Consider the following 22,455-nt stretch of genomic DNA (forward strand, 5'->3'; position numbering starts at 1 on the left):
TCTATTAATATAAGATTGCGAAAAGGTCCAACGACCTAATCGTTATAACTTATAATATAATAATTATAATTGTTATTGATGGGCGATAATCTGAAAACTAATAGTGATTTCAATTTTATAATTTTAAACATTGCAAAATAACATAATTATTTTCGTAATTCCATCATAACTATACATATTCCCCCCGAGACTGCTCTAAATTCCCCTTCAATCAGGAACCACTGACCTGGGGAACAAAAAAAGAGTCCCGAAAAAAGTTTGAAATATTTGAAATAAAACATATATCTATAATCACTTTGTATATGTTATGACTTATGAATTAATTTTTTCCTACCATCCATAGATCTATATAGTATATACTCATACAGTCATACTTTTGCCTAATTTACCTATTCCTCTACAGCAGCGTTTCCCAAACTATGATCCCCGGATCTGACAGAGAAAAAGTTTGGAAAACGCTGCTCTTCAATATTTACATGGGTAACTATAGTAACTATACTATAGTGTACCAGTTGATTTGGTAGTAACTTATTTTGGAAATCGATAGATACTTAGTAATTAGTATCTTACTATTTTATTAGTACTAATGTTTAATTATAATATCAGTTAAAAACTTAGATTCTATGGGATAGTTATGAATTATGATAGTATAAGACATTCGAAAGTGATACAAATAACACTTTACACTTGTATTTTTGAAATAAATATTATAAAATATTATACTTTCAAACATTGTAGTCACAATGTTTTATGTTGGTAGGTATTTAAAAATTATAAAATATATTGATTATAATTTATAGATGTTTACTATATATAATTCCAACAGTAATAATATAATTCTTTCAAATTTTGATTTCAGATTTGTATTCGTTTTTATGTGGCATGTATTATTTTAGGTACCTATCTACTCGATTACTCGTATAGGTAAATGTACCAAACATGGCAAACATTTCAGCTGTATATATTATGTATTATGATTTATGTGACTAATGATTTTTAAGCATTGAGTAATGGATAATTAAAATTTTTTTTATGTACCTACTTAGCAGTTAGCATAACGAAAATGTGCACTATTTATATTCTAGACTTCTAGAGTACCAGGGGCGGCCAAATAGTCGATCGCGAACAATTTCAAAGTCGATCATGTTAGAATTTATGTTTAGGGCCACGCGCCCTATATTATGTTTCTTATAATTATGGTTATATTCAATAATAAAAAACATTTTTTATGGAAGTCGATCTTCAAAGGTAAAGTATATTTTTAGTAGATCGTGACTAAAAAAAGTTTGGCCACCCTTGGTCTATACATTCCTATTGTTTATATTTACTATAAAAATAATTATAATTCTATAACAATTATTTTATTCTAGTTCAAATAAAAGATAAAAAAAAACCTAAGGCTTAAATTGTATCTCAAAACAAAATATTTGTCTGCTTCATGCTCGACACTTGTTGACTGTAGTGTATAATGGTTCGTTTTATAATTAAGTACATATGAATTTATTATTACATAATTTGTAGTATTGACATTGACATATTCAGTTGTTTTCTGGTATCCTCACATAAAACCAAATAACTAATTGCTAACATAATAATTAATTACATTGCCACAATGGCTAAAATGAAATCGTTCTATCAAAAAAAAAGAATTATAACAAAAGATAATAGGTAGGTAGCTCATATTTTTATAATTGAAAGAGTGGATAAAAATAAAATCAACAGGAATACATTTGCAATTTGTATTACATAGAATCGATATTACTATAACTTATAATAGGCATTAAAAAATAGAAATTATATGTTTTAAAAATATTAGTGGTCAATGATCATATATAATACAGCGGTGTTCACTAGAATTTAAGAAAGAACCAAATGTAATTTTTGAAAATTATTTGCGGGCCACATACATTATTAAGGATAGTAATTAAAAATATAAAAATTATATATATTATATTTATAGTTAGGAAAGGGTATTGTAGTGTTGTTAATAGTGCGGGCCGCACTAAATCTGTTAAAGGGCTGCATGCGGCCCACAAGTCGCGTAGTGGGGCCTGCTGATACAGTAGGTAATAGGTATAGTCGTATAGACTATAGACAGTATAGTTAACACATTACACAATACAATAATATAGTGATATCTCAAGAGTTTTATCACAGAATAGTTTAAACTATACTGTATTTTATCTTAATCCTATTAATATATTTTTATCCTTTTAATAATATACATAATTCTTAAAAAAAAAAAACAATACTGCAATATGTCAATAACAAATCAATAAATAAAAATTTAACTTCTGTTTTTTAAAAAACTACCTCTTTCTTAATGTTAATTGTAACAGTTTAAGACAATTTCATTAAAAAAAAAATAATAATAATGATAAACTGTGTACATTAAGTGCAAGGATTTATTAAATTTAACATAATAGGTTTACATGTATGTATCAGTAGTTAGTACATTAGTACATACTACATAAAAACAACTCGAACATCTATGACTATACCTAGCCTTGAACAAATGACTACTATGTGGTTGTGATTGTTAGTAGTATTCCATTAGTATAAAATGAGCGGAAATTAAAATTTCACAACTATAATAAATAATTTATAAATATTTATTTCTAAAATATAAAACTAAATATTAAATTCTTATTTGCTGGAAATAAAATAAATAACTTTCTAAGAACAATACTTTATGCTTTAAAAACACTATATATTTATAACATTGCTATTTTAGTGAATTAATGTATTACCTCATAGCAATATTTATTTTTTGGAAATAATTATTATTTGCTTTTTATTATAAAAAAAGCATAAAATAGTTTTGTTCAATATAAATATAATAATTGTATTGTTATAAATGTTAAGTAAATGTTTAATTTGAAAAACTAATAGGATGAAATAAAATAAATAATTTATTTATATTATATGATAAATGTAGTATACATTGTACAAATATTAGAGAGAAATATGATGCTGAACATTTATAATAGGAAAATTACAGTTGCGACATCTGGTGTCTTGTAAAACTACAATTAATTATTTTTAAAAATATTTAATATAATAATAATAATAATAATAAAAAACAAAACAAATAAGTATAAAATATCAACAATTAACAAAGAACATAATTTATTGATCACAAATATTATTTTTAATTACAACATTAAAACGGAACCAAACAACACAGCATTGGTTACATGACATATAAAGACAAAAAATAAATGTACTTTTAAACATAAAAAATAACATAACCACAACCTTACTTAGATTGAAAGTTAATTACAATAGTTTTATAAAAACAAGTTACAGTTCAGTTAGATTATATTAATAAGTCAACATCTCAATCAAATTTATTTTAAGGTAATTACTATGAAATAATTATAGTTAAACATAATATTTGCTAGGTAAATTATATTACTATTTATCACAGTGTAAACATTTCTTCTTCCTCTTGTTCAAGCCGTTGTCGTGAATTCATTAACTTTTTATTCTGGGTCACAATTATTGGTATTTCATCTGTACTCAGTGAAGGACCCTGTATTCTACGACTTGTTAGTCGTTGACGTGTAAACAGCACTTGTTCTTCTGGACAGTACCTTTATAACCAACGGATAATAATATTATTAATTTCTATCAATAATATCAAAATCAATATAAATTACATAATTTGAGAGTATATTGTAATGGTAGTTGAATGGACAAGTGAACTAACAACTTAAAATATTAAACATAAATAATTAAATGATTTGTTAATTCTGAATTATTTACTAGTAATTAAAATCAAAAAATAGAATTATTGTAAAAATGGCACTATTTTATGTTTCATTTTTATTCTCTGGTAATTAAATTATTAAGTACCCAAGTAATTTATATAATTTATAAAACAAAATTAGATAAAGAAATATGATAGTTCATCTTAATAATGGTAGCTTTAATGGCTAATAAAATACAAAAGTGACTTCACAGTTAAACTTGCAATAGATTTGAGGTGAAAGATTTACTTAAGGTACATCTATGTATCCCATTAATTTAAATATTTTTTATCACAAATTATTTTTTATATAAAATATATAAAGTTGAGTGTGCAATTGTTAACAACTGTAGGTCAAATTCTAATTATCTGTAAAGAAATTTAGATCATTTTAAGAAATAACTTACACACTTCTGTCTTGACTATCTATAACTTGAGCTCTTGCACTGGCAATTTTGTGATCTATTTTATTTAAAAAATTATTACAGTCATCAATGTTGTGCTCTTCAATCGGTGATATGTTAGATGGTTTTGACAAAGACCCTTTGTCATTTTGGTAGTTGTTTGTTCCAATCGCATTGCCATCGCAAGTAGGTATGTTTAGATGTTCCCTTAAGAACAAACTGTCATTCGTGAAGAGTCGGTTGGCATTTCGTATTTGCTCGGTCTAAAAGGATATTATTATAAACTAAGCGATTAAAGACGCAGGTATCTTTTAAAGGTGATTTATTAAAATATTAAAAATACTAAATAATAATTATATATACCGTCACGCTGTATTTAAGAGCAAGCCCTTGCAATGTATCTGTCTCTGTGACGACATGTTTGATGTAGTGCTCGTTTCGGATGAAGTTGGTATTGTTACTTATGCTACCATATTTCCTCAGAGGCTTAGTATTATCGCGTATGCTTACCCTTTCGTCCATTGGTATTTGGTTATGCCCATCGAAAAGATTGCTGTTGCATAATGAAATTTCAAAAGACAAAATCGTTTTTCACGTACACACGTATAATGAATGTACAAAGTACACAGCTCCTATAAACAAACATAACAGTTATAATGCTTTTGTACGTCGAGTCGAGTATGGATTATCTATAAGTTAAACAAATTATTATCATTATTATTATTATTATTAATATTATTACTCGAAAAGTGTGAGCACGATTTAAATAATTTCACACAGCGCGGTTTCGTAAGTTTCGTTACGTTTCGTTGCCAGCGTCAACGAAACGCCTTCACTTTTTAATGAGAATTTCTCTCATCAAATACCTAAAATATTTTTGCTATTCGTAAGATTTTTATTTTTGTGCTCCGAGATGACTATTGAACGAAGGCCCGACACACTGGACAGTCTCGGCAGTCAGTACGAACGAAAAAATTAACAAAAATTATAAAATGTATTTTATCTTATCATAATATTACAAGTTCTTATCAATATTATATATTCAATAAAATCTGGTACATGTGACACAATGCAACAGAGTTCTGAAGTAACATCACAGAAATAATAAATCAGAATAGATTAAATATTTAAATGGTATAAAATTTTAATCGCTTTAGTCTTACGATCTCATCCAATCAGAATAAAGAAAGTGCAATGTGCACTCCCTACTACTGCCACAGTGTCATCTTCAACTATAAAACAAATTGTACAAATTGTAGGTACTTAGTTATTAATTTATTGTAATAAACTTACGGTTGGACCACTTGGACGTCGGTCAAACATGGACCATGGTAAATACAAAATACTAACTTGCACGTAATTGCAATAATACTGAGAAACGAATAAAACATTCTACTTACAGGGTCTTAACACTTAATTGCTTATAGTACATTATTAGATAGGTGCATTTAAGTTATTATATAGGTACTATCGCGTAGCATACCAGTGGAAAATGTGGAATGTTGATTCATGATAGCTGATAATTCAGTGTTGGGTTCCAATATTTAAAACATTGTATAAAATAGATTTTTTGGTTTCCTAAGTACCGTCTTGAGAATAAAGGCGAAAATACTTTGCATAATATATGATGTTACACAATATATTATCATTATTTATTTTTATTTTACAGGCAGGACATGAGAAGTAATTGTATGTACTTAATATTCAATAATATATAAAATTATAAAATTGTTTTTATTTATTTTATAATATAAATATGTATTATGTCGTGATGATAGTTACAATTCGGTAATAGGTACCTATAAGAAAATAGGCAACAGTAATAGGGTATTTTTTTCAAAGTATAGTTTTAGACATTTACATGTCAAGGGAGATGACCAATTCATCAGGTTTCCCTCAGCTCAGTAAAACCACTTCTGACTTATCTATCTATTGGGGTAATGAACTATATACATCACATGAACAAATCCAGGATTTAAGTGACAGAGATATCCCGACCCCTCCCCTCCAAACTAAATCCAGTCATTCTTAACTGTTTAACACATACAATTAAGAATTATGTAATCTGATAATTTAGTTACATAAATAAAAAAAAAATACTTTAATATAAAAATCGAAGTAAAAATACCATAATTTTTATTTATGCATTTTGTATTTGATAATGTTATTACGAAATAAAAATAAAATGATATGCAACCCCCCTTCCTTAGGTACCTACAGAAAATAGATAGTACCTAGATAATGTACGTGTACCTTGCTTAGTGCTTATATATCATTCGACATTCGTAAATGCAACGACCTAATGTGCGCGTTTGGGAATTGTTTTTGTAAATAATAACTTGTTGTCTATTTTCACAATTTCACATAGATCCACATATATTATTAAACAAGATAGATTAATAATTATTGTGATAGTTACAAAAATATTATACACGTGATTTAAAATTTCAATGTATTTATATTTTATAGACTTATAATATTAATATAATAATAATAATAATAATAATATTTTTCTATTTACCTATAGTTGCATGTTTTTTTTTTCTGCTAACTTTTTCTTGGCAAATCCATTTGAACTTTGAAGTTATCGTTTGTTGATTGGTCCTTTACTAATTTCATCAGGTGTCCATTTGTGCATTTTTAATTTGTTGCTAAATAGTTGTAATTTGGTGATCAGAGATCACTAATACCACTCTTTTAAGATAAAAAAAATGATGTAGGTACTTTATCATAGTTATACCATAGTTTTAAAATACTTGTTATATAAATTGTGTAATATGATTGCGTACGTAAAGAAAACCATAATGATTAAAATTATATACCCATTACTCGTAGTGTCGTATATAAGTATAGAAAGTTTGAATTTGTCATTTATATCTTATCGAATATGTATAATACTTATGTTCTGCTTCAATTGGATTAGATCTCATAAAATGTGTAATAAAATATTTATTTACGTGGTTTTTTTTTTTGTTGGTTTCTTGATAGAAAATCCATCGTTTAGGTTTGACTTATCTTTTATTTACAAAAAATAATATGCTTTTCCATAGTCGTTACTCGTAGTATTTTTAACATACTCATAAAAAAGTCATAATGAATTACATAAAAAGCGTAATATTATTGTAATATTTGTAATTTTTTTGTTTTAAACAATCCGAAAAGAAATAGGTTGACAGGCTCTCTAGAAATAGATATTGCAGGCTGCAGCGTTGATATCCATAATCCATAGGATATATTAATAGTAGTAGATATACCTACTGTTCTACTACCTCTATTACTTATAATTTTAATGTTATAAATTATAATAATATAATATGTTATGTAGTATATATACAAACACAATACGAGTACACCCAGTACTGTCAGTACTACTGTTAAATAGTATTATGTGTAAATGTTAAATAGGTATTATACAATATTTATTACTTACTCTGCACTGACTGAACTCTTCTTTTCACTCTAATGTTTGTAATTGGAAAATCACAATTAACTTTTGGTTTTCAAATTACAACATACCTACAGTATAATATTTAACTATATTATACAGGCGTGGATTCAGAACATATTTACCGGGGGTTAGGGGGCATTTTGAATAAAATTTCACAAAAAACGCTATCGACAAAACAATAATGCATTTTATCAGCTGACGGAAATAGACATTTTTTCAATTCACCAGTCTACGGGGAGGGGGGCCATGGCCCCTTGGATCCGCGTCTGATATTATATAAGTACTTAATATATTACTTATATGTATAGGTACATTTATTATTTGATTTTAAACTGAGGTTTAAATAAAATTAATTTTTGTATTGCTTATAGTATACTAAAGATTTCAAATTTCAACACCTGTTTATAATTTATATTATAATATCTAAATATTGAATGAATTAATATTTACAAGCATTTTTAATTTAGATGTGAAATAGATATAATAAATTATAAACTGTTTAGAGACAATAAGAAGTATCTACTCAAATGGTATTGAGTTAGTGTTCAATAACGTTCAAAGTTACAAGTATCACTCTGTATATAGCGTAGGTACCTATGCGATATGTATATTAATCAATTAATCATAATATATTTAATCATACTTAATTATATTATAATGACTTATAAAATATCTATCTTTATATCTCTATATTCAATGTATTTTAATATTATATAGGTATAATAGGCGCCTCGTGCTATACCTAATATGTTGCCCAATTAAATTTGTTTACTTATGTATTTTTATGGTATAGAACTTATTGAAAAATCCAGTGAATTTAGTTACTTTTGCTTATATAATGTTTATAAAAATAATTTTTTGAACGGTTTAAATTATGGAAGAGGAGTCTACGTTATAGCTTGTATCTAAACGTATACCTATATAGCTAAGGTACCGGTTGACAATGATGTTTTTTTTTGCATCGAACTTGTTGAATAATTATATAATAACAAACGTAGAAACTCGTTTTGGAAATCTTCTTTTGAAACCAAACCTGTAGAATAGATACCTATGTCAATTTATAGTGTATAATAGAATAAATAATATATATTATATTATACCCTAATAATATAAAATAAAATCTTGGATGGTATTCCAATCATTTTTGGATATTTGTCATATTTATATTACCTACCTATTTAGTATTTATACTTACTAATTTCTTATACACATTTTTTAATAATAATAATGATAATAATTAATATTATTTTATTCCATCAAAAAATAGAATAATAAATAATATTTTCAAACAGAAGCTTAATAAATTATGGATCTCCTCAGAGTGCCAGCGAAGAGCGAAATTCCAAATTATAAGGATCCTATACCTATAATGTACCTACCTACAAACTAAAACAAGTTAAAGTTGATTGCACTCAGTATAGTAACCATACTAAACTAATATGAATTTAATCTATTACAGTATTACGTAAGCTTAATGCTATAGCTATACTGATTATAGGTATATTTATACATTATTACATTATATCTTTAATTTGCATTTTGCATAATATGTTGTCATATTGATACAATTTAAATTTATCATACATTATGATAGGTTACTATCATAGTTCCCATGTATATTCTTTATTAATTATATTTACCTATGATAATAATAATAATAAATCTTTACAGTTAATTGTTATTTAAAATCAGTTCAAAATATATTATTTACTAAAGAAAACATAAATATAATTATAGAATAGGTAACTCTATTCCGAAAAGTTGAAGTTTGTGATAAACAAGATACATTTATAATAGGTACCTACTAATTAAACATGATTCATCTTCATAAATGTTATATTTTGAATAACCTTTAGGAATTAGCCTTAGTTTAATTATGTTAATATTGGTATTTGATACATAAAAATCACCCTTAACTTTATGGGTAGGTAGTACCGTGGTACCCGGTGTTGGTGAGTTGCGGCCAAATTCAAATTCATGGAAAATGGATCCCACTATTCCTACTCTTGACCTTTTATAAAAAAAATATTTGTTTTATATTTCAGTAGAATATTTATTCATATAAAATGAATAGGTGTTTTTAAAATATAGAAAAATATAAATCCTCATGTGATATTTTTTCGATAAATGACAAATAACAACAATGTTTAATAATTAATAGCCTGGCAACCTTTTAAATTTAGAACAGAGCGATGAATATATTGTTTTTATATTGATGATTTTTTTTTTTGTGTTTATGTTACGGTAAAAGTTCGAAAATACTAGGTTTTATCGACCGCAGTCGGTAAATGTAAGAACTTCGGATATTTACCGATTAATTTCGGTAAAACGTTTAAGATATACAAAACTGTTTGTTTAAACCATGGCAGGAGCCTGAAAAATAATTTGGTGGGAGGGAGGTTGAGTATAAATATGTTATGTTATGCAATAAAATTATAATAATATAACAATACAATATTATAATTTTGGGGGAGGGGTAGGGTACCCTCCACCCAGTACTACGACCTTGGGTCAAACCCTGAATGATTTTTGTAGTTTCGACTTTTACAAACGAGATTTGATGAATCTTAAGATAGGTAATTTAACTTACTTAGGGTTATTACCAACTCATGTAACATTTTTATCTGTGGTCAACATTCTATTAGATACTACCAATCATGTATTCATGCACTGAGGTCTGAGGATGATGTTTCAAAAGATAATGCAATGCTTCAGAATATTGAAACAACATAATATTATATCTATTTATATTAATTTGGTTTTTATTTATAATTTAATTTTTTAATTTATGAAAGACTGACGATAAAATACATTTTGTATTGCTTATATCAAAAAATACATAATAATTTATATTTAAAGTTTATATTATGTGGTAATTTATTAGTTAGATATACAAATGTTTTATCAAATGCGGAAAATAAGTCCACGTGCGAGTAGCTACGATCGGAAACGTCTTGCAAGTGACCTCGAGTTCAAGAATAATAATTATTTTTATATACCTACGAATATAAAGCAAAGGAAAAAAAAATATCACACAATTATTGGTAAAGATAACGTTTTTACACAACGACATATTATACAAAACAAAACTTATATCAATAAGAAAAAAAGTTGTTAAAGTAGCTCTCAACAAAAACAAAAAAACTTCCTTTACCTATCCAGAACATATTTACGGGGGGAGGGTACATCTTGAAAAAATTTCGTTAAAATGCTATCTGCAAAGCAATGCATTTCATCAGCTGACGAAAATAGAAATTTTTTTCTAATCACCAGTCTACGGGGGGGGGGGGCATGGTCTCTTGGATTCGCGCCTGGTATAGTCGTCAGTCAAGTCAATAATGATTAGAATCTAACCGTTAGATTGACACATAATATTACTTTATGGTCAGTACAGACTACAGTCAATACAATTGTATTGAATTTTGTAAGGATTTTTGATGAGAAAAGTTAAATAATAGATTTAATTGTAATTGTTCATCACGGCATTGATTAAATATTTAATCAATGACCATGGTGTCCACTGTCCATGTTATATTATTTAGAGAATTATGACATATTTGGTTTTCAGGACCACAGGTAGCATTTTAAGAGTAGATAAAGGCTTCCCTTACTTTTACTTAACTACGGCACCCAGGGGCAAATGCCCCTTTGCCTCCCCCCATAACATAGCTTTGTAAAAAGTATTATAATATTAAAATCAATCACAGACTGGAATGATAATGTAAAAACTAAAACGTATATATAAATATGTTTGTTGATAGCACAAACTGTAGAAAAAAATATAAATAAAAATTACTTGAGAAATATCATTTAAAGATTTTTATTCATACAAAATATTAATATAAAAATTATTAATACAATCAAATAATTAACATATAGTTGATCTGATTTTTCAATGTTATTGTTAAAATCAAATCAATTTAAATATAAATCAGTATTGGCTATGGAGTTATTTAAAGAAAAAAAAAATTAAAATTATTATAGCATAATTAAGTTTTGGATAAATTACATAAGCAATTTAATCCACAGCCTGATTTGATGAAAAATATAGCCAACCAAATATATAATAGAAAAATAGTTTTTATATTCGGTAACTAAATACTATAATAAAAAGATAACTCAAGCATTAACTTGTATTGAAAATATTATTTACAATATAATTAATAAATTGCATCATTATCGTCCAGACCATCATCATCATCATCTAGATATCCTTCGCCATTATCAAAATAATTTTTATTGTAATCTGTACCATCATCTAATTCATCATCTACATCACTTTCAAATTCTTCCTCAATGTCTTTAGGCTGCTCATCTTTATCTTCGTCTTCTTTCTTTTTTGGCTCTTCATTGTCTTCAACATCAATATCATCTTCTTCATCAAGTTCTTTGACAAGACTTTCATTAATTAACAGTGATGTTGTAGGATTTTCAGTTTTTGCTTTCTTTTTGTTAGCAGGACAAAGGAAATCATCAATTTTATTTTTTTTAGCAGAAACAATTTCTTGCAAAGACAAATAATCATGATTAGTAATCTCAGATTTTAAATTTTCCATCCATTGTTTATCAGTTAATGGTTTTTCATCCTGTGAACTTTTTTTTTTTTTCGGTAACAAAGATGGTGGAAAGTAGTTATGATTTTCTATAGATTTAAGGTAAGACCAAGGAGTTGTAAACTCTTCTTTAGAAATAAATGATGCAGCATTATTAAAATGCTTGGCTAACTTCTTTTCAAAAGATATCAGGTCATCATCTTCACTGTCTTCTTCAATTTCAGTAACTGTTGCTCTCAAAGGCGGAAAGAGTTCTGGGGCTTTAAAATCAAGTGGGTCGTCTACTTCTAATTTGTCAGGACCAATGGATATATGGGGACGACCAACATTATTACCACCTCCACGTCCTCCTCTCTTTCCCCTTGATGCACCAGCCATTAAATTAACACTTTTCTAAGCTTTTATTTGTAGTTGATATAATTTGTTTATGCGGTAAAGTTTCCTGAAAAAAAAAATAGCAATAAATAAATTAGGTTGTAGAAATTAAGTTCAACTTTGATTTCAATAGCTAGAAAATGATACGACTAAGACAACTAAGAAATATTGATTAACATTGTTTTGATAACTTCTATAAAACATAAACATATACTTACAGGGTCATAAATAACTTTTACAACTAAAGAACAACTGGGGCAAGTAGCATCAGTTTCTCCAGACTCCAATTCTTCCTAAAAAAAGTAATAATTTTAAGTAATTTAAAATATATAAAATGACATTGAGAAATGTATATAAATATATTATTACAGTCATTGCCAGATAAATTGAGATAGCGGCAGCTTGGGTTCTCCGTATTTCAATGCTACTGTGTATTATATATATATATTTATACATAGATTTTACACATCTCGACTAGTTTGAGATACACCTACTGAAGAGCGCTGCTGCCGCTGCCTCAATTTATCTGGCAACGACTGTACATATTAACACAAAAAGATAAATAATAATAATTTTAGATGGATCAATAATATTTTCAATAATTTAATTAATAAAAATTAAATAGTTGAAGCACCTACAAGAATATGAAAAGAACTTTAAGTCAGGAAACAACTCTTTATCATCCCAACCGAGTTACTATGTATATGGGATATGCCTATTTGGTTGTAATCCCTACATACAAGTTGTCAATCAACTACTTTTATTAATTTGAATAGAGTATGATTTATTGTATACCTAATTATATAAAAATATTAATAAATCTATAGTTGATTCAAAATAGAAAAAAATAGTTTATAAACATTTATAGGAATGAACAAATTTTAAGTTTACTTTTTTTTCCGGTTAAAAATATCAATTGTGTAAAGTAGTTTATTTAGAGTTTGACAACATTGTACATTAAAGGCTGTTCTTAATATGTTCAGATCAGCTCTATTGCCCTAATAATATCAAATAAAATGGTGAGAGAATGTGCTGAAATCATATTGGTGTAAAACTCTTACAACTTTTCTATAAATCATAGAAAAATAACAATGTATAAGTCAAACCAACAACATGGTAGTTAATAATTAATATTATAAATTTTGATCAAATAAGCATAACAAAATAAGGAAAATATTGAATTGACTTATTAGTATAGCTTATATATTGTATATAAAATACTCAATAATATATAAATATATATGCAATATTTATAAAATTTTTTTTTACTTTTGTTATTTGAAAACGATCTCCACATGGACATGGATAATAATACATTTCATCGTCTTCATCATATTCAAAATCTTCTATTTCAACTTCGTCGTGATAAATGGACATTTGAAAAGATTATCTGTAAATATGATTTTCAATTAATACAGTTATAAATTTAATTAGAATAAATTAGATACCAGATACTTATTAAGTATTATTACTATAATAATTTATAATATACCTAGTTTCACAATCAGACAATATCAATAATAATAAAAATAATTTTTAATTTACTTACTGCTTATAGATATTTATTGAATGATATTTAAATCTTGCGATGTTAAGAAAATAATGTTATTGAAAAATAATTAATAAAATACTTTCTTACCATAACGGCATATTCAGCATAACGTTAAAATCGTAGTGTGTACTATCAGCTTGAAGTTTCTTGTAAATTGACATTCAAACACGTTTTTGATAGTTATATACAAAATAACCTAACATTTATCAAGGCGTTATCATTAAAATTTTAAAGACTGATATCACATAATCAAACTTATCACCTATGTATATCGTGATGTATTAATGTAATTTTGTGATACTATAAAGTATAATTTCTAAATTTGTTTGAATTATATAAAAAGTAAATTTGTGTAAATCTGGTGTAAATTCTTAGAGAATTATCTCTAATAATTTTAATTATATGGACGGATCTAACAAAAAAATTGATGAAAAGTAAACATTTTTAAGTTACCCGCCAAAAGGTTTGAGATTACGAAAAATTATTTATTGATTAAATGAGTTTATGGAAAAGAAATGTAATATTGTGGGAAATAATTATTAGAAATATTAATAGCACGAGTAATAATTTTTGAAGTTTTTTTGATTATTATAAAATTATTTTAATTATTTTAGAAATCAAGTTACCAAGACGGATTTCGATCTTCTGAAAATTCCCGGTATTTTGTTATCATTATCACAATGAGCGCCAAACTCAATCTCTGCAGCTGTGGTTTTGATTATCTGCGGCAGATGTTTTGAACGTTTTGTTTCATTTCAATTGAATTTGAAATTTGAATTTACTCATCGTTTTACTGTATTTCTATTAAAAGATTCTTCAAGGAAATTGTTCTTTAAGTTGATAATTTATCAAATACTTCTCGGTGAGTGTTTTTTCGTATATATTTAAGTATACTTTTTTCTCAAAAAACTTATTAAAAAGTACTGACAAATAATGTCTGTAATTTTAATTAGTAACTATTTTAAAACTTACACCAACCTAATTATTTTATTTTCCTTTTTTTGCCTAGAATTTATAATATACTGTACCTTCAATCACTTCAGTCATATTATTATATAATAGTGAACTCAGTAGATATATTTCTAAAGTAATAATTATGAGTGCATTGATTAATCGTCGTAAGCGAATTCGAGTAAGTTAAAATATTTGGTTTTGTTAAGAGCATTGTTAATTACCTTGAGCTTTGTTTATTAGTTGAATTCAGGTGTACCTAATGAAGATGATGCCTCTCCCAATGTGACTGATAGTGCTCCAGACAATAATGTATCTGAGGATAATACTACACCAATGAAAGAGGAGAATGATTTTGAATTGGACTCTGAACAAGATGATCCAACAGGTAAAATCAATTTGTTAATCATCAAACAATGTTATATTATTTAATGATTTATGATAAATTTTAAAATATTTGAATTTTGAATTCAAAATTTTTATCTTCAGATGATATTTATTTATTATCCAACTTGAAAATGGTATAACTTTAAAATTCGGTCCCAATGCAAAAATTGATTGAAGTTTTATATTTCATAATATATATTATTAAGAAATTTAAATTTAAGACACAATTTATTATATTATATATAAAATAAATATTATATTTTATTAGGTTTGGAAGGAGCAGCATTTCACAGTCGTCTACCTTTTGATAAAATGACTTCAAATGAAGCTTACTGTTTTTCGGATGTGGCTCATGGTCCAACACAAACTCAGAAAGTTTTTTTACATATTCGCAATCGATTGGTAAATACTTATTATTATTTAAACATTTTTATTAATTCTAGAAGAATTCAAATACAATTTACTTACTATTTTGTTTTATTATTAGTTACAACAATGGTTAGATAATCCAAAACAACAATTACTTCTTGAATCTGCACTGCCATTAATTGAACCACCTTTTAATACTGATAAAGTTCTTATCCAACGGATTTATGCATATTTGGAACGTCATGGATTCATAAACTTTGGAGTATTCAAGAGATTAAAAGTAAGAATATGATAAAATATGACATTGGTTTGATGTTATGGCATATTAAAAAAGTATTTAATAAAAAAAAAAAATTTTAATAAATTACTTATGTTTATAGCCTCTACCTGTAAAAAAAGTGGGTAAAGCTATTGTTATTGGTGCTGGTATTGCTGGACTAGCTGCTGCTCAACAAATGCAACAATTTGGAATGGAAGTTGTAGTGTTAGAAGCAAGGGTACTATAATAACACATACATTTAATTTTAATTTTTCGTTTAAATGATAACTTAATTTAGGATCGAGTTGGTGGACGCATAGCTACTTTTCGTAAAAATAGTTATGTTGCTGATTTGGGTGCAATGGTAGTTACTGGTCTTGGGGGAAATCCAGTAACAGTGCTGTCTAAACAAATAAACATGGAACTTCATCGTATACGTCAAAAATGTCCACTATACGAACCTGGAAAACTAAATGCATTGGTATCTACTGTAAGTAAAAAGTTCATCAATTTAATTATTAAATAAATCACATTTTAATGCAATACTTTTTGTTTTTTATAGCAAGTTCCTAAAGAAAAAGATGAAATGGTTGAGAAAGAATTTAATCGTCTTTTGGAAGCTACTAGTTATTTATCTCATCAATTGGATTTCAATTACTGTGATGGAAAACCTGTTTCATTAGGTCATGCTCTAGAATGGGTTATAAAGTAAGTTTGTATTCTTTTTATTTCATAAGAATTTTTTTCCATTATTGTTAAAAGTAAAGATGAACTATAATATTAATTGTACCTATTTCAACTCTAGAAAAAATTATGTTCTTTTACAAATTTCTCATATATTGTAAGATATATTATAAATAAATATTTTTCGTTGTTGATTTGGTCAATATTAGTTTTCTTACAAATTTTTACTTTTATATTGTTAAAACTTAAAAATTTTAAGTCTACAAAAAGAGTAAAAAAAAAAATTGTATTATTTAAGTACAGAAACTACAAATATTAATCTTTATAAAATATACTATTTAATAATAGGTATTATAATATATAGTTTATTTTTAGTATAATGTACCATTAGTCATTACACATGTTTTAAATCCTAACTATGTTTAAAAATTAAGTTTGTAATTTTATTTTTTAAACCTTTTGCTATAATTTTTATTTGAGAAATCCTTTATAATTAAAATTTAAAATGTTTATTGAAATATTATGGTTTGAAATTAATTTTCTACATTTCGTATGTGATAGATTACAAGAGAAACATGTTAAAGAAAAGTTGATTCAATATATGAAAAATGTTGTAGCTTTACAAGAACGACTGAAAATCAATTATAATAAGGTATATTTTATAATAACATAATTGTTATGTTTTTTTACTTATACTCTAAAATTGGGATCATTTTATTTAGTTACTTCAAGTGGAAGAAACTTTAAAAGATTTATCTGCACAAAAAAAAGAGAGTGCCGAAGAAAAATCTTCTGATGCTACTGCCCATTTTGCATACCTTGCTGCTACAAGAGAAATAGCTCTTAATGTTAAAGTAAGTTTAAATCATTTTATGGTAAAAGATAGAATCCAAATTATTAAATAATTTGCTATAAAGTAAGATAATGGACATTCTTGTGGTTACATTTACATTTATGTATAATATATTTTTGTAGCAATGGGATGTATTAATAGAGGAAAAGAAGGAAATCGAAGAAAAACTAAAGGAAATGGAAGCATCTCCACCAAGGTATTTTTATATTCAATTTTCATAAATGCTCACATTTGTTTTTTATAATTTATTTTGTATAATTTGTTTTGTTTACTTTAAAATATTGTATTAAATATTTATTTTAATACATATTATAGTGTAATTTATATAATTTATAAATTATAAGTTTTAAGTTACAACTAGGTATAATAGCTCAATTACTTACGTGCTTGAACTTTGATGCTTTGAAAATTGATTAAGATTATATGTAGAGCTTAATAAACTTATTTAAAGGGTTGAATTCCTTGGCTATATTTTTCTTAAGTTCTATAATAATTATTAAAATAAAATTATAACATTTTCAAAAACATAAACTGGGCAAACTGGGGTAGTCACTACTGAGTAGTAAATATGAATATGAATAAAATATGAATTGTTATTAACAAGTGTTATAAATATAATTGTTTATAACTCGACAGATAGTAATTATTACATATTACACAGACCACCCGAATCTTTAGAACATTGTAGATTAAATAACTATTCTCCTACTATTCCAGTCATATCTCAACACTAATAACACTACATCATGGAAAATAGTTACACCAAAATATCTTGTAAAATATTTTAGAAATTCTGAGTACTTAACTCTTCTTTTTGGGAGGGAGTAGACAAATTTATGTTTTGGCTTTTTATAGCTCTGCTGATTGCACCTAAAAACTTCATAATTGCATTCAAAATTAGAATTTCATTGAATATATTTTAAAATTAAATATTACTAAATTGTAAAATAGTTTAAATGTTTTCATAAAATTAGCTTATTAGAGTATTTTGGATAAAAATTGATGAACTAGTTTACCTGTTTCTTTATTTATGTGTCGATCACTACATTTGTCTCATTACTATTTAATGTCAGGTGTTTCATCAATCAACACTAAAAGTTTAACAACAGTCTTGAACAAAAAAATGTATCTTTTTGTTATTGTTTCATCACAAAGCTATAGTTATATTCATTATTATTTCGATAAAGTGTCAAACATCCTTTTTTCATATTTAAATTAGTATTTTTTTAAATTTATTTAATTAGTTTATATTTTGCTTTATTATTTTCATATAAAATAATATAAGACATGTTTTATTTTTAGTGATGTATATCTATCAACTAAAGATCGTCAAATTTTGGACTGGCATTTTGCAAATTTAGAGTTTGCCAATGCTACTCCACTTAATAATCTATCATTAAAACATTGGGATCAAGACGACGACTTTGAATTTACTGGAAATCATCTAACAGGTCAGTGATATTTAATTTTCATTTAATATTTTAGTTAATCTATACACAGTTTTAAAGTATGTGTATATTTTTGAAACTCCTCACAAATGTGTCAAATTTAAGGTTAGAATAGTTTAGTAGAAAAGTAGTATACACAGTTTATGATTTGTATGTTTATTCTTATACAAACATTACTTATATATTTTAATTAATATAAAGATAATGGTTTATTTTATTTATAAACTTGTTAATGGTCGCACATTATCTTGTTCTTTGCTCTTTAAACTTTTTGTATCATGATCCGTTTTTATAATTAGTATTGAAAATAAAATGTGTCAACTAAAGTTATTAAAATAAAAATACGTCTTATTGGATAGAATGACGTAAATAAAATTCTTAACATTATTTTCTTATAATATGAGACAAAAATTTATCAAAATAAATCAATAAAAAAACCGTTAAACAATATCTAGAATTTACAACCTACTTAATTGTTGGTTAAAATTACATCTATAGGCGTCAATATTTCTTACAATGTGTGAAAAATTAATTAATAACACCTGATGGTTGTGTTTTTTTGTTATGTGCAAACTGCAAAGAAAGTATCGAAAGAAAGTATTGATTGATGACTAGAAGAAAAGTAACTTGAGAAATAATCATAGTATAGATGGAATTTTTGTAAATATTTTTGTTATTTCTCCTTGAACGGTTAGGTTCGTTATAGGATATTAAGTATTGTTGTTTAATTTTACTATCATGTGTGAACACTGAACAGTACTTATATAATGGTACTGTGTAATATGGTGTATTAGATTCTGAACGGAGTGATGAATGTATTGATTTTACAATGATGTGTGTTTTTTTTTGTGTCTGTGTACACTGTACAGCATAACTAGTTGAAATAACGCTTTAATTTAAACTTTGAGGGTGGTTTCCGATGGAAAAATGAATATCCTTGGTGTATTATAGAGGTAAAAAGTAAACATTTTCCAACAGTTTTTAAAAAAATCGAGAAATACAAAAAAAAAATGACGGAAAAACCGTGTTTTACGCAAGTTTTACGCAAAACCAGTTTTCGACCAATTCGATTTTTTTATATGGTTGTAATTTAAAAACTAATCACTGTAAAGACTGTAATAAACACTTAAAATTTTCACAAAATGTTTATGTTAATGTACAGTTAAATTTTCAAAATGTTTTGACTTTTTTAAAGTTATTTATAGACCACTGAAATTTTCGATTTTTATGAGAAATATTTTTTGAAGTTTTGATAAAAAAATTTTAGATGACCAAAAAAATTTGAAAATTTAATACAAGGTTTCTTATAAGTTTTTCTTATTGTAGCTAAAAAAAATTAAAAAATTTTAGTCATAATTTTTTTTTATATAAGCGTTTATAGTTCAAATTTTTACGAAATCTTTCGAAATAGCGAAAATTTGCAAGTAATTTTGAAGTTGAAAAATCTTAAAAATGTTTGTGTTTATAACTAAAAATTAAAAATACAACACTAAGTTTTCCATAAGTTTTCTTTCAAGTAGTTATAGAGAAATTTCGAAGCATCATTATAGGAAAAATTTTAAGTGCGTTTGAATTTTAAATTTTTACGAAATAGCGTAACGATAACGATTTATCTTCATACGATTTTAAATATTTGTTATTCAAAAAGTATAAGTCGTATAGATACTTGAAAATTGTACCAGTTATTTAGATTGGCATTTTTTTTACATGATTTAATTTTCAAAATATTTTGACTTTTTTTGAGCTTTTTAAAAACATATAATAGCATACATTTTTTTAAGCTTTATAACTCTTTTCCTAATTTATTATATTAATAAAAAAATAAAAACACTACATCACAGAAAAAATTACCTTCTATATTGTGTAAAAATTTTGAATCTCTAGAGTGATTATAGCTCTCATAAAACGTGTTCGCTCGAACCTCGACTTTGGTCTCAATATTTATGTGTGTAGCGTCCTCTTAATAGACAACTGAAATTTAAAATTTTTCTGACAATTTTTTTGGCCGAGTCAAAATACTTTAATATAAAAATTTAATACAAAGTTTCTCATAAGTTATTCTTATAGTGATTAAAAATTTATAAGAATATAAGTACATAGGCACAATTTTTTTTTATTAGCATTTGAAGTTCAAATATTGACAAAAATTCGTCAGAATCATGATTATCTGCGAATTATTTTGTAGGTATAATTCATAAAAAATTTTGCTTACGTAGTTAAGAGTTGAAAATTTAATACAAGATTTTTCATAAGTTTAGCTTATAATAATTATAAAAAAACTTAAATTTTGGTGTATTCAGGCCATTAAAACATAAACCACCTTTTTCACCAAACACTGGAAATTATATGAAATTATATCCTAGGCTGACAAATCATCTTTGTTCAAAATCGTTTTTCGTACACAATGATACCTATCATTGGATTCAAGTTTAACTCTCCTATATATATAATAGTAATCCACACGACCACACGGCATCAAATGTACAACAGAGCGTTACCCACTTTACCCGCTTTTTATTGTTAAACTTTTATTCTAAATTATACATATTGAACATATAAAGGGTACACTGTTAATATTCATGGTCTATTACACTATTAATTTGAATTTTAAATTCATGGTTATAAATAATTAATAAATATTAGTTTAGTATTTGTTATTTGGTATTTATTGATAAACACTACTTGAAAAGTTTTCTTCTTTAGATTATGAAATTAAAAATAAAGTATATCATTAAAGTATTAAAATTTAATAATTTACCAAAAAATAAAAGATTGAACACAATAATTACAATGTTAAATTTGCGTTTATTTTAAATTTTCTATTCAGAAGAAAGAATGTCCAATAAAGTAAATCAATTCAATCGATTTACATTATTTTCCATAAAAATTAATGTTCACTATTGAAATAATCACACTGTACAATAATTTGATGATGTTTCCTTTTATATTTGGTCTAAATATATATTTATATTTTTATTCGAAAATCAAATGAGTATAAAATATTAATAGGATTGATCAATTTATTATTATAAATGTATAGTAAACTTTAAATATGTTTTTAATAAATTTAAATTTGAATTATCACAATATTTTGATAAGTTGATTGATCCATGTAAAATACATGTTATTAAAATATACAGAAATGAAAATAAAAATTATTTTAAGATTTAAGCCTGCAATATATGTAATATAGGTACTAATAGTATATTTTTACATCATATGTGTTATGCTTATTTTAAAGAATATAATATATTAAGTTAAACTTACACCAGTTACGCCTATTATGTTCCAACATTTAAACTTATTCAGTTCCTTTATATTAATTAAATACATCTGATTAATTTATAAACATAACAAATTATTATTTATTGTTAATAAGTATTAGTAATACTATTAAGATTAAAGTATCTATCAAAATAAT

General features: G+C 25.6%; 3 protein-coding genes across 5 annotated transcripts in view; 1 reads left to right on the plus strand and 2 right to left on the minus strand.

Moving 5' to 3' along the window:
- Positions 1–2,894: 2,894 nt before the first annotated feature.
- LOC114126854 (lysM and putative peptidoglycan-binding domain-containing protein 1) lies at positions 2,895–6,917 on the minus strand. 2 transcript variants are annotated; one of them, XM_027990892.2, is made up of 4 exons: positions 6,677–6,917; positions 4,519–4,787; positions 4,159–4,418; positions 2,895–3,596 (listed from the first exon to the last, which is right to left on the minus strand). In XM_027990892.2, the coding sequence occupies exons 2-4, from the start codon at positions 4,675–4,677 to the stop codon at positions 3,425–3,427; spliced, it is 591 nt and encodes a 196-aa protein (XP_027846693.1). In that variant the 5' UTR covers positions 4,678–4,787; positions 6,677–6,917; the 3' UTR covers positions 2,895–3,424. The 2 variants fall into 2 exon arrangements, with proteins under 2 accessions (XP_027846693.1, XP_027846692.1); XM_027990891.2 differs by lacking the exon at positions 6,677–6,917 and adding an exon at positions 4,898–5,259.
- Positions 6,918–11,407: 4,490 nt separating this feature from the next.
- On the minus strand, positions 11,408–12,824 carry LOC114126852 (DNA-directed RNA polymerase III subunit RPC7). Its single transcript, XM_050199769.1, has 2 exons — positions 12,750–12,824; positions 11,408–12,598 (listed from the first exon to the last, which is right to left on the minus strand). The coding sequence occupies exon 2, from the start codon at positions 12,532–12,534 to the stop codon at positions 11,764–11,766; it is 771 nt and encodes a 256-aa protein (XP_050055726.1). The 5' UTR covers positions 12,535–12,598; positions 12,750–12,824; the 3' UTR covers positions 11,408–11,763.
- A 1,568-nt stretch (positions 12,825–14,392) lies between these two features.
- LOC114126851 (lysine-specific histone demethylase 1A) overlaps positions 14,393–22,455 on the plus strand; it is a 378,425-nt gene continuing 370,362 nt past the window's right edge. Inside the window, exons 1-13 of one of the 2 annotated variants that reach the window (XM_050199765.1) lie at positions 14,393–14,546; positions 14,698–14,945; positions 15,093–15,215; positions 15,278–15,422; positions 15,690–15,823; positions 15,909–16,070; positions 16,171–16,287; positions 16,348–16,539; positions 16,612–16,757; positions 17,295–17,385; positions 17,456–17,587; positions 17,709–17,782; positions 18,889–19,037. In XM_050199765.1, the coding sequence (XP_050055722.1) occupies positions 15,180–15,215; positions 15,278–15,422; positions 15,690–15,823; positions 15,909–16,070; positions 16,171–16,287; positions 16,348–16,539; positions 16,612–16,757; positions 17,295–17,385; positions 17,456–17,587; positions 17,709–17,782; positions 18,889–19,037 (1,378 nt within the window). In that variant the 5' untranslated portion in view covers positions 14,393–14,546; positions 14,698–14,945; positions 15,093–15,179. The remainder of the gene's footprint in view (positions 14,547–14,697; positions 14,946–15,092; positions 15,216–15,277; positions 15,423–15,689; positions 15,824–15,908; positions 16,071–16,170; positions 16,288–16,347; positions 16,540–16,611; positions 16,758–17,294; positions 17,386–17,455; positions 17,588–17,708; positions 17,783–18,888; positions 19,038–22,455) is intronic. The other variant, XM_050199766.1, reaches the window with a different exon arrangement.

The sequence above is a fragment of the Aphis gossypii genome, chromosome 2 (genome assembly GCF_020184175.1).
Source record: "Aphis gossypii isolate Hap1 chromosome 2, ASM2018417v2, whole genome shotgun sequence".
NCBI classification, from domain to species: domain Eukaryota; kingdom Metazoa; phylum Arthropoda; class Insecta; order Hemiptera; family Aphididae; genus Aphis; species Aphis gossypii.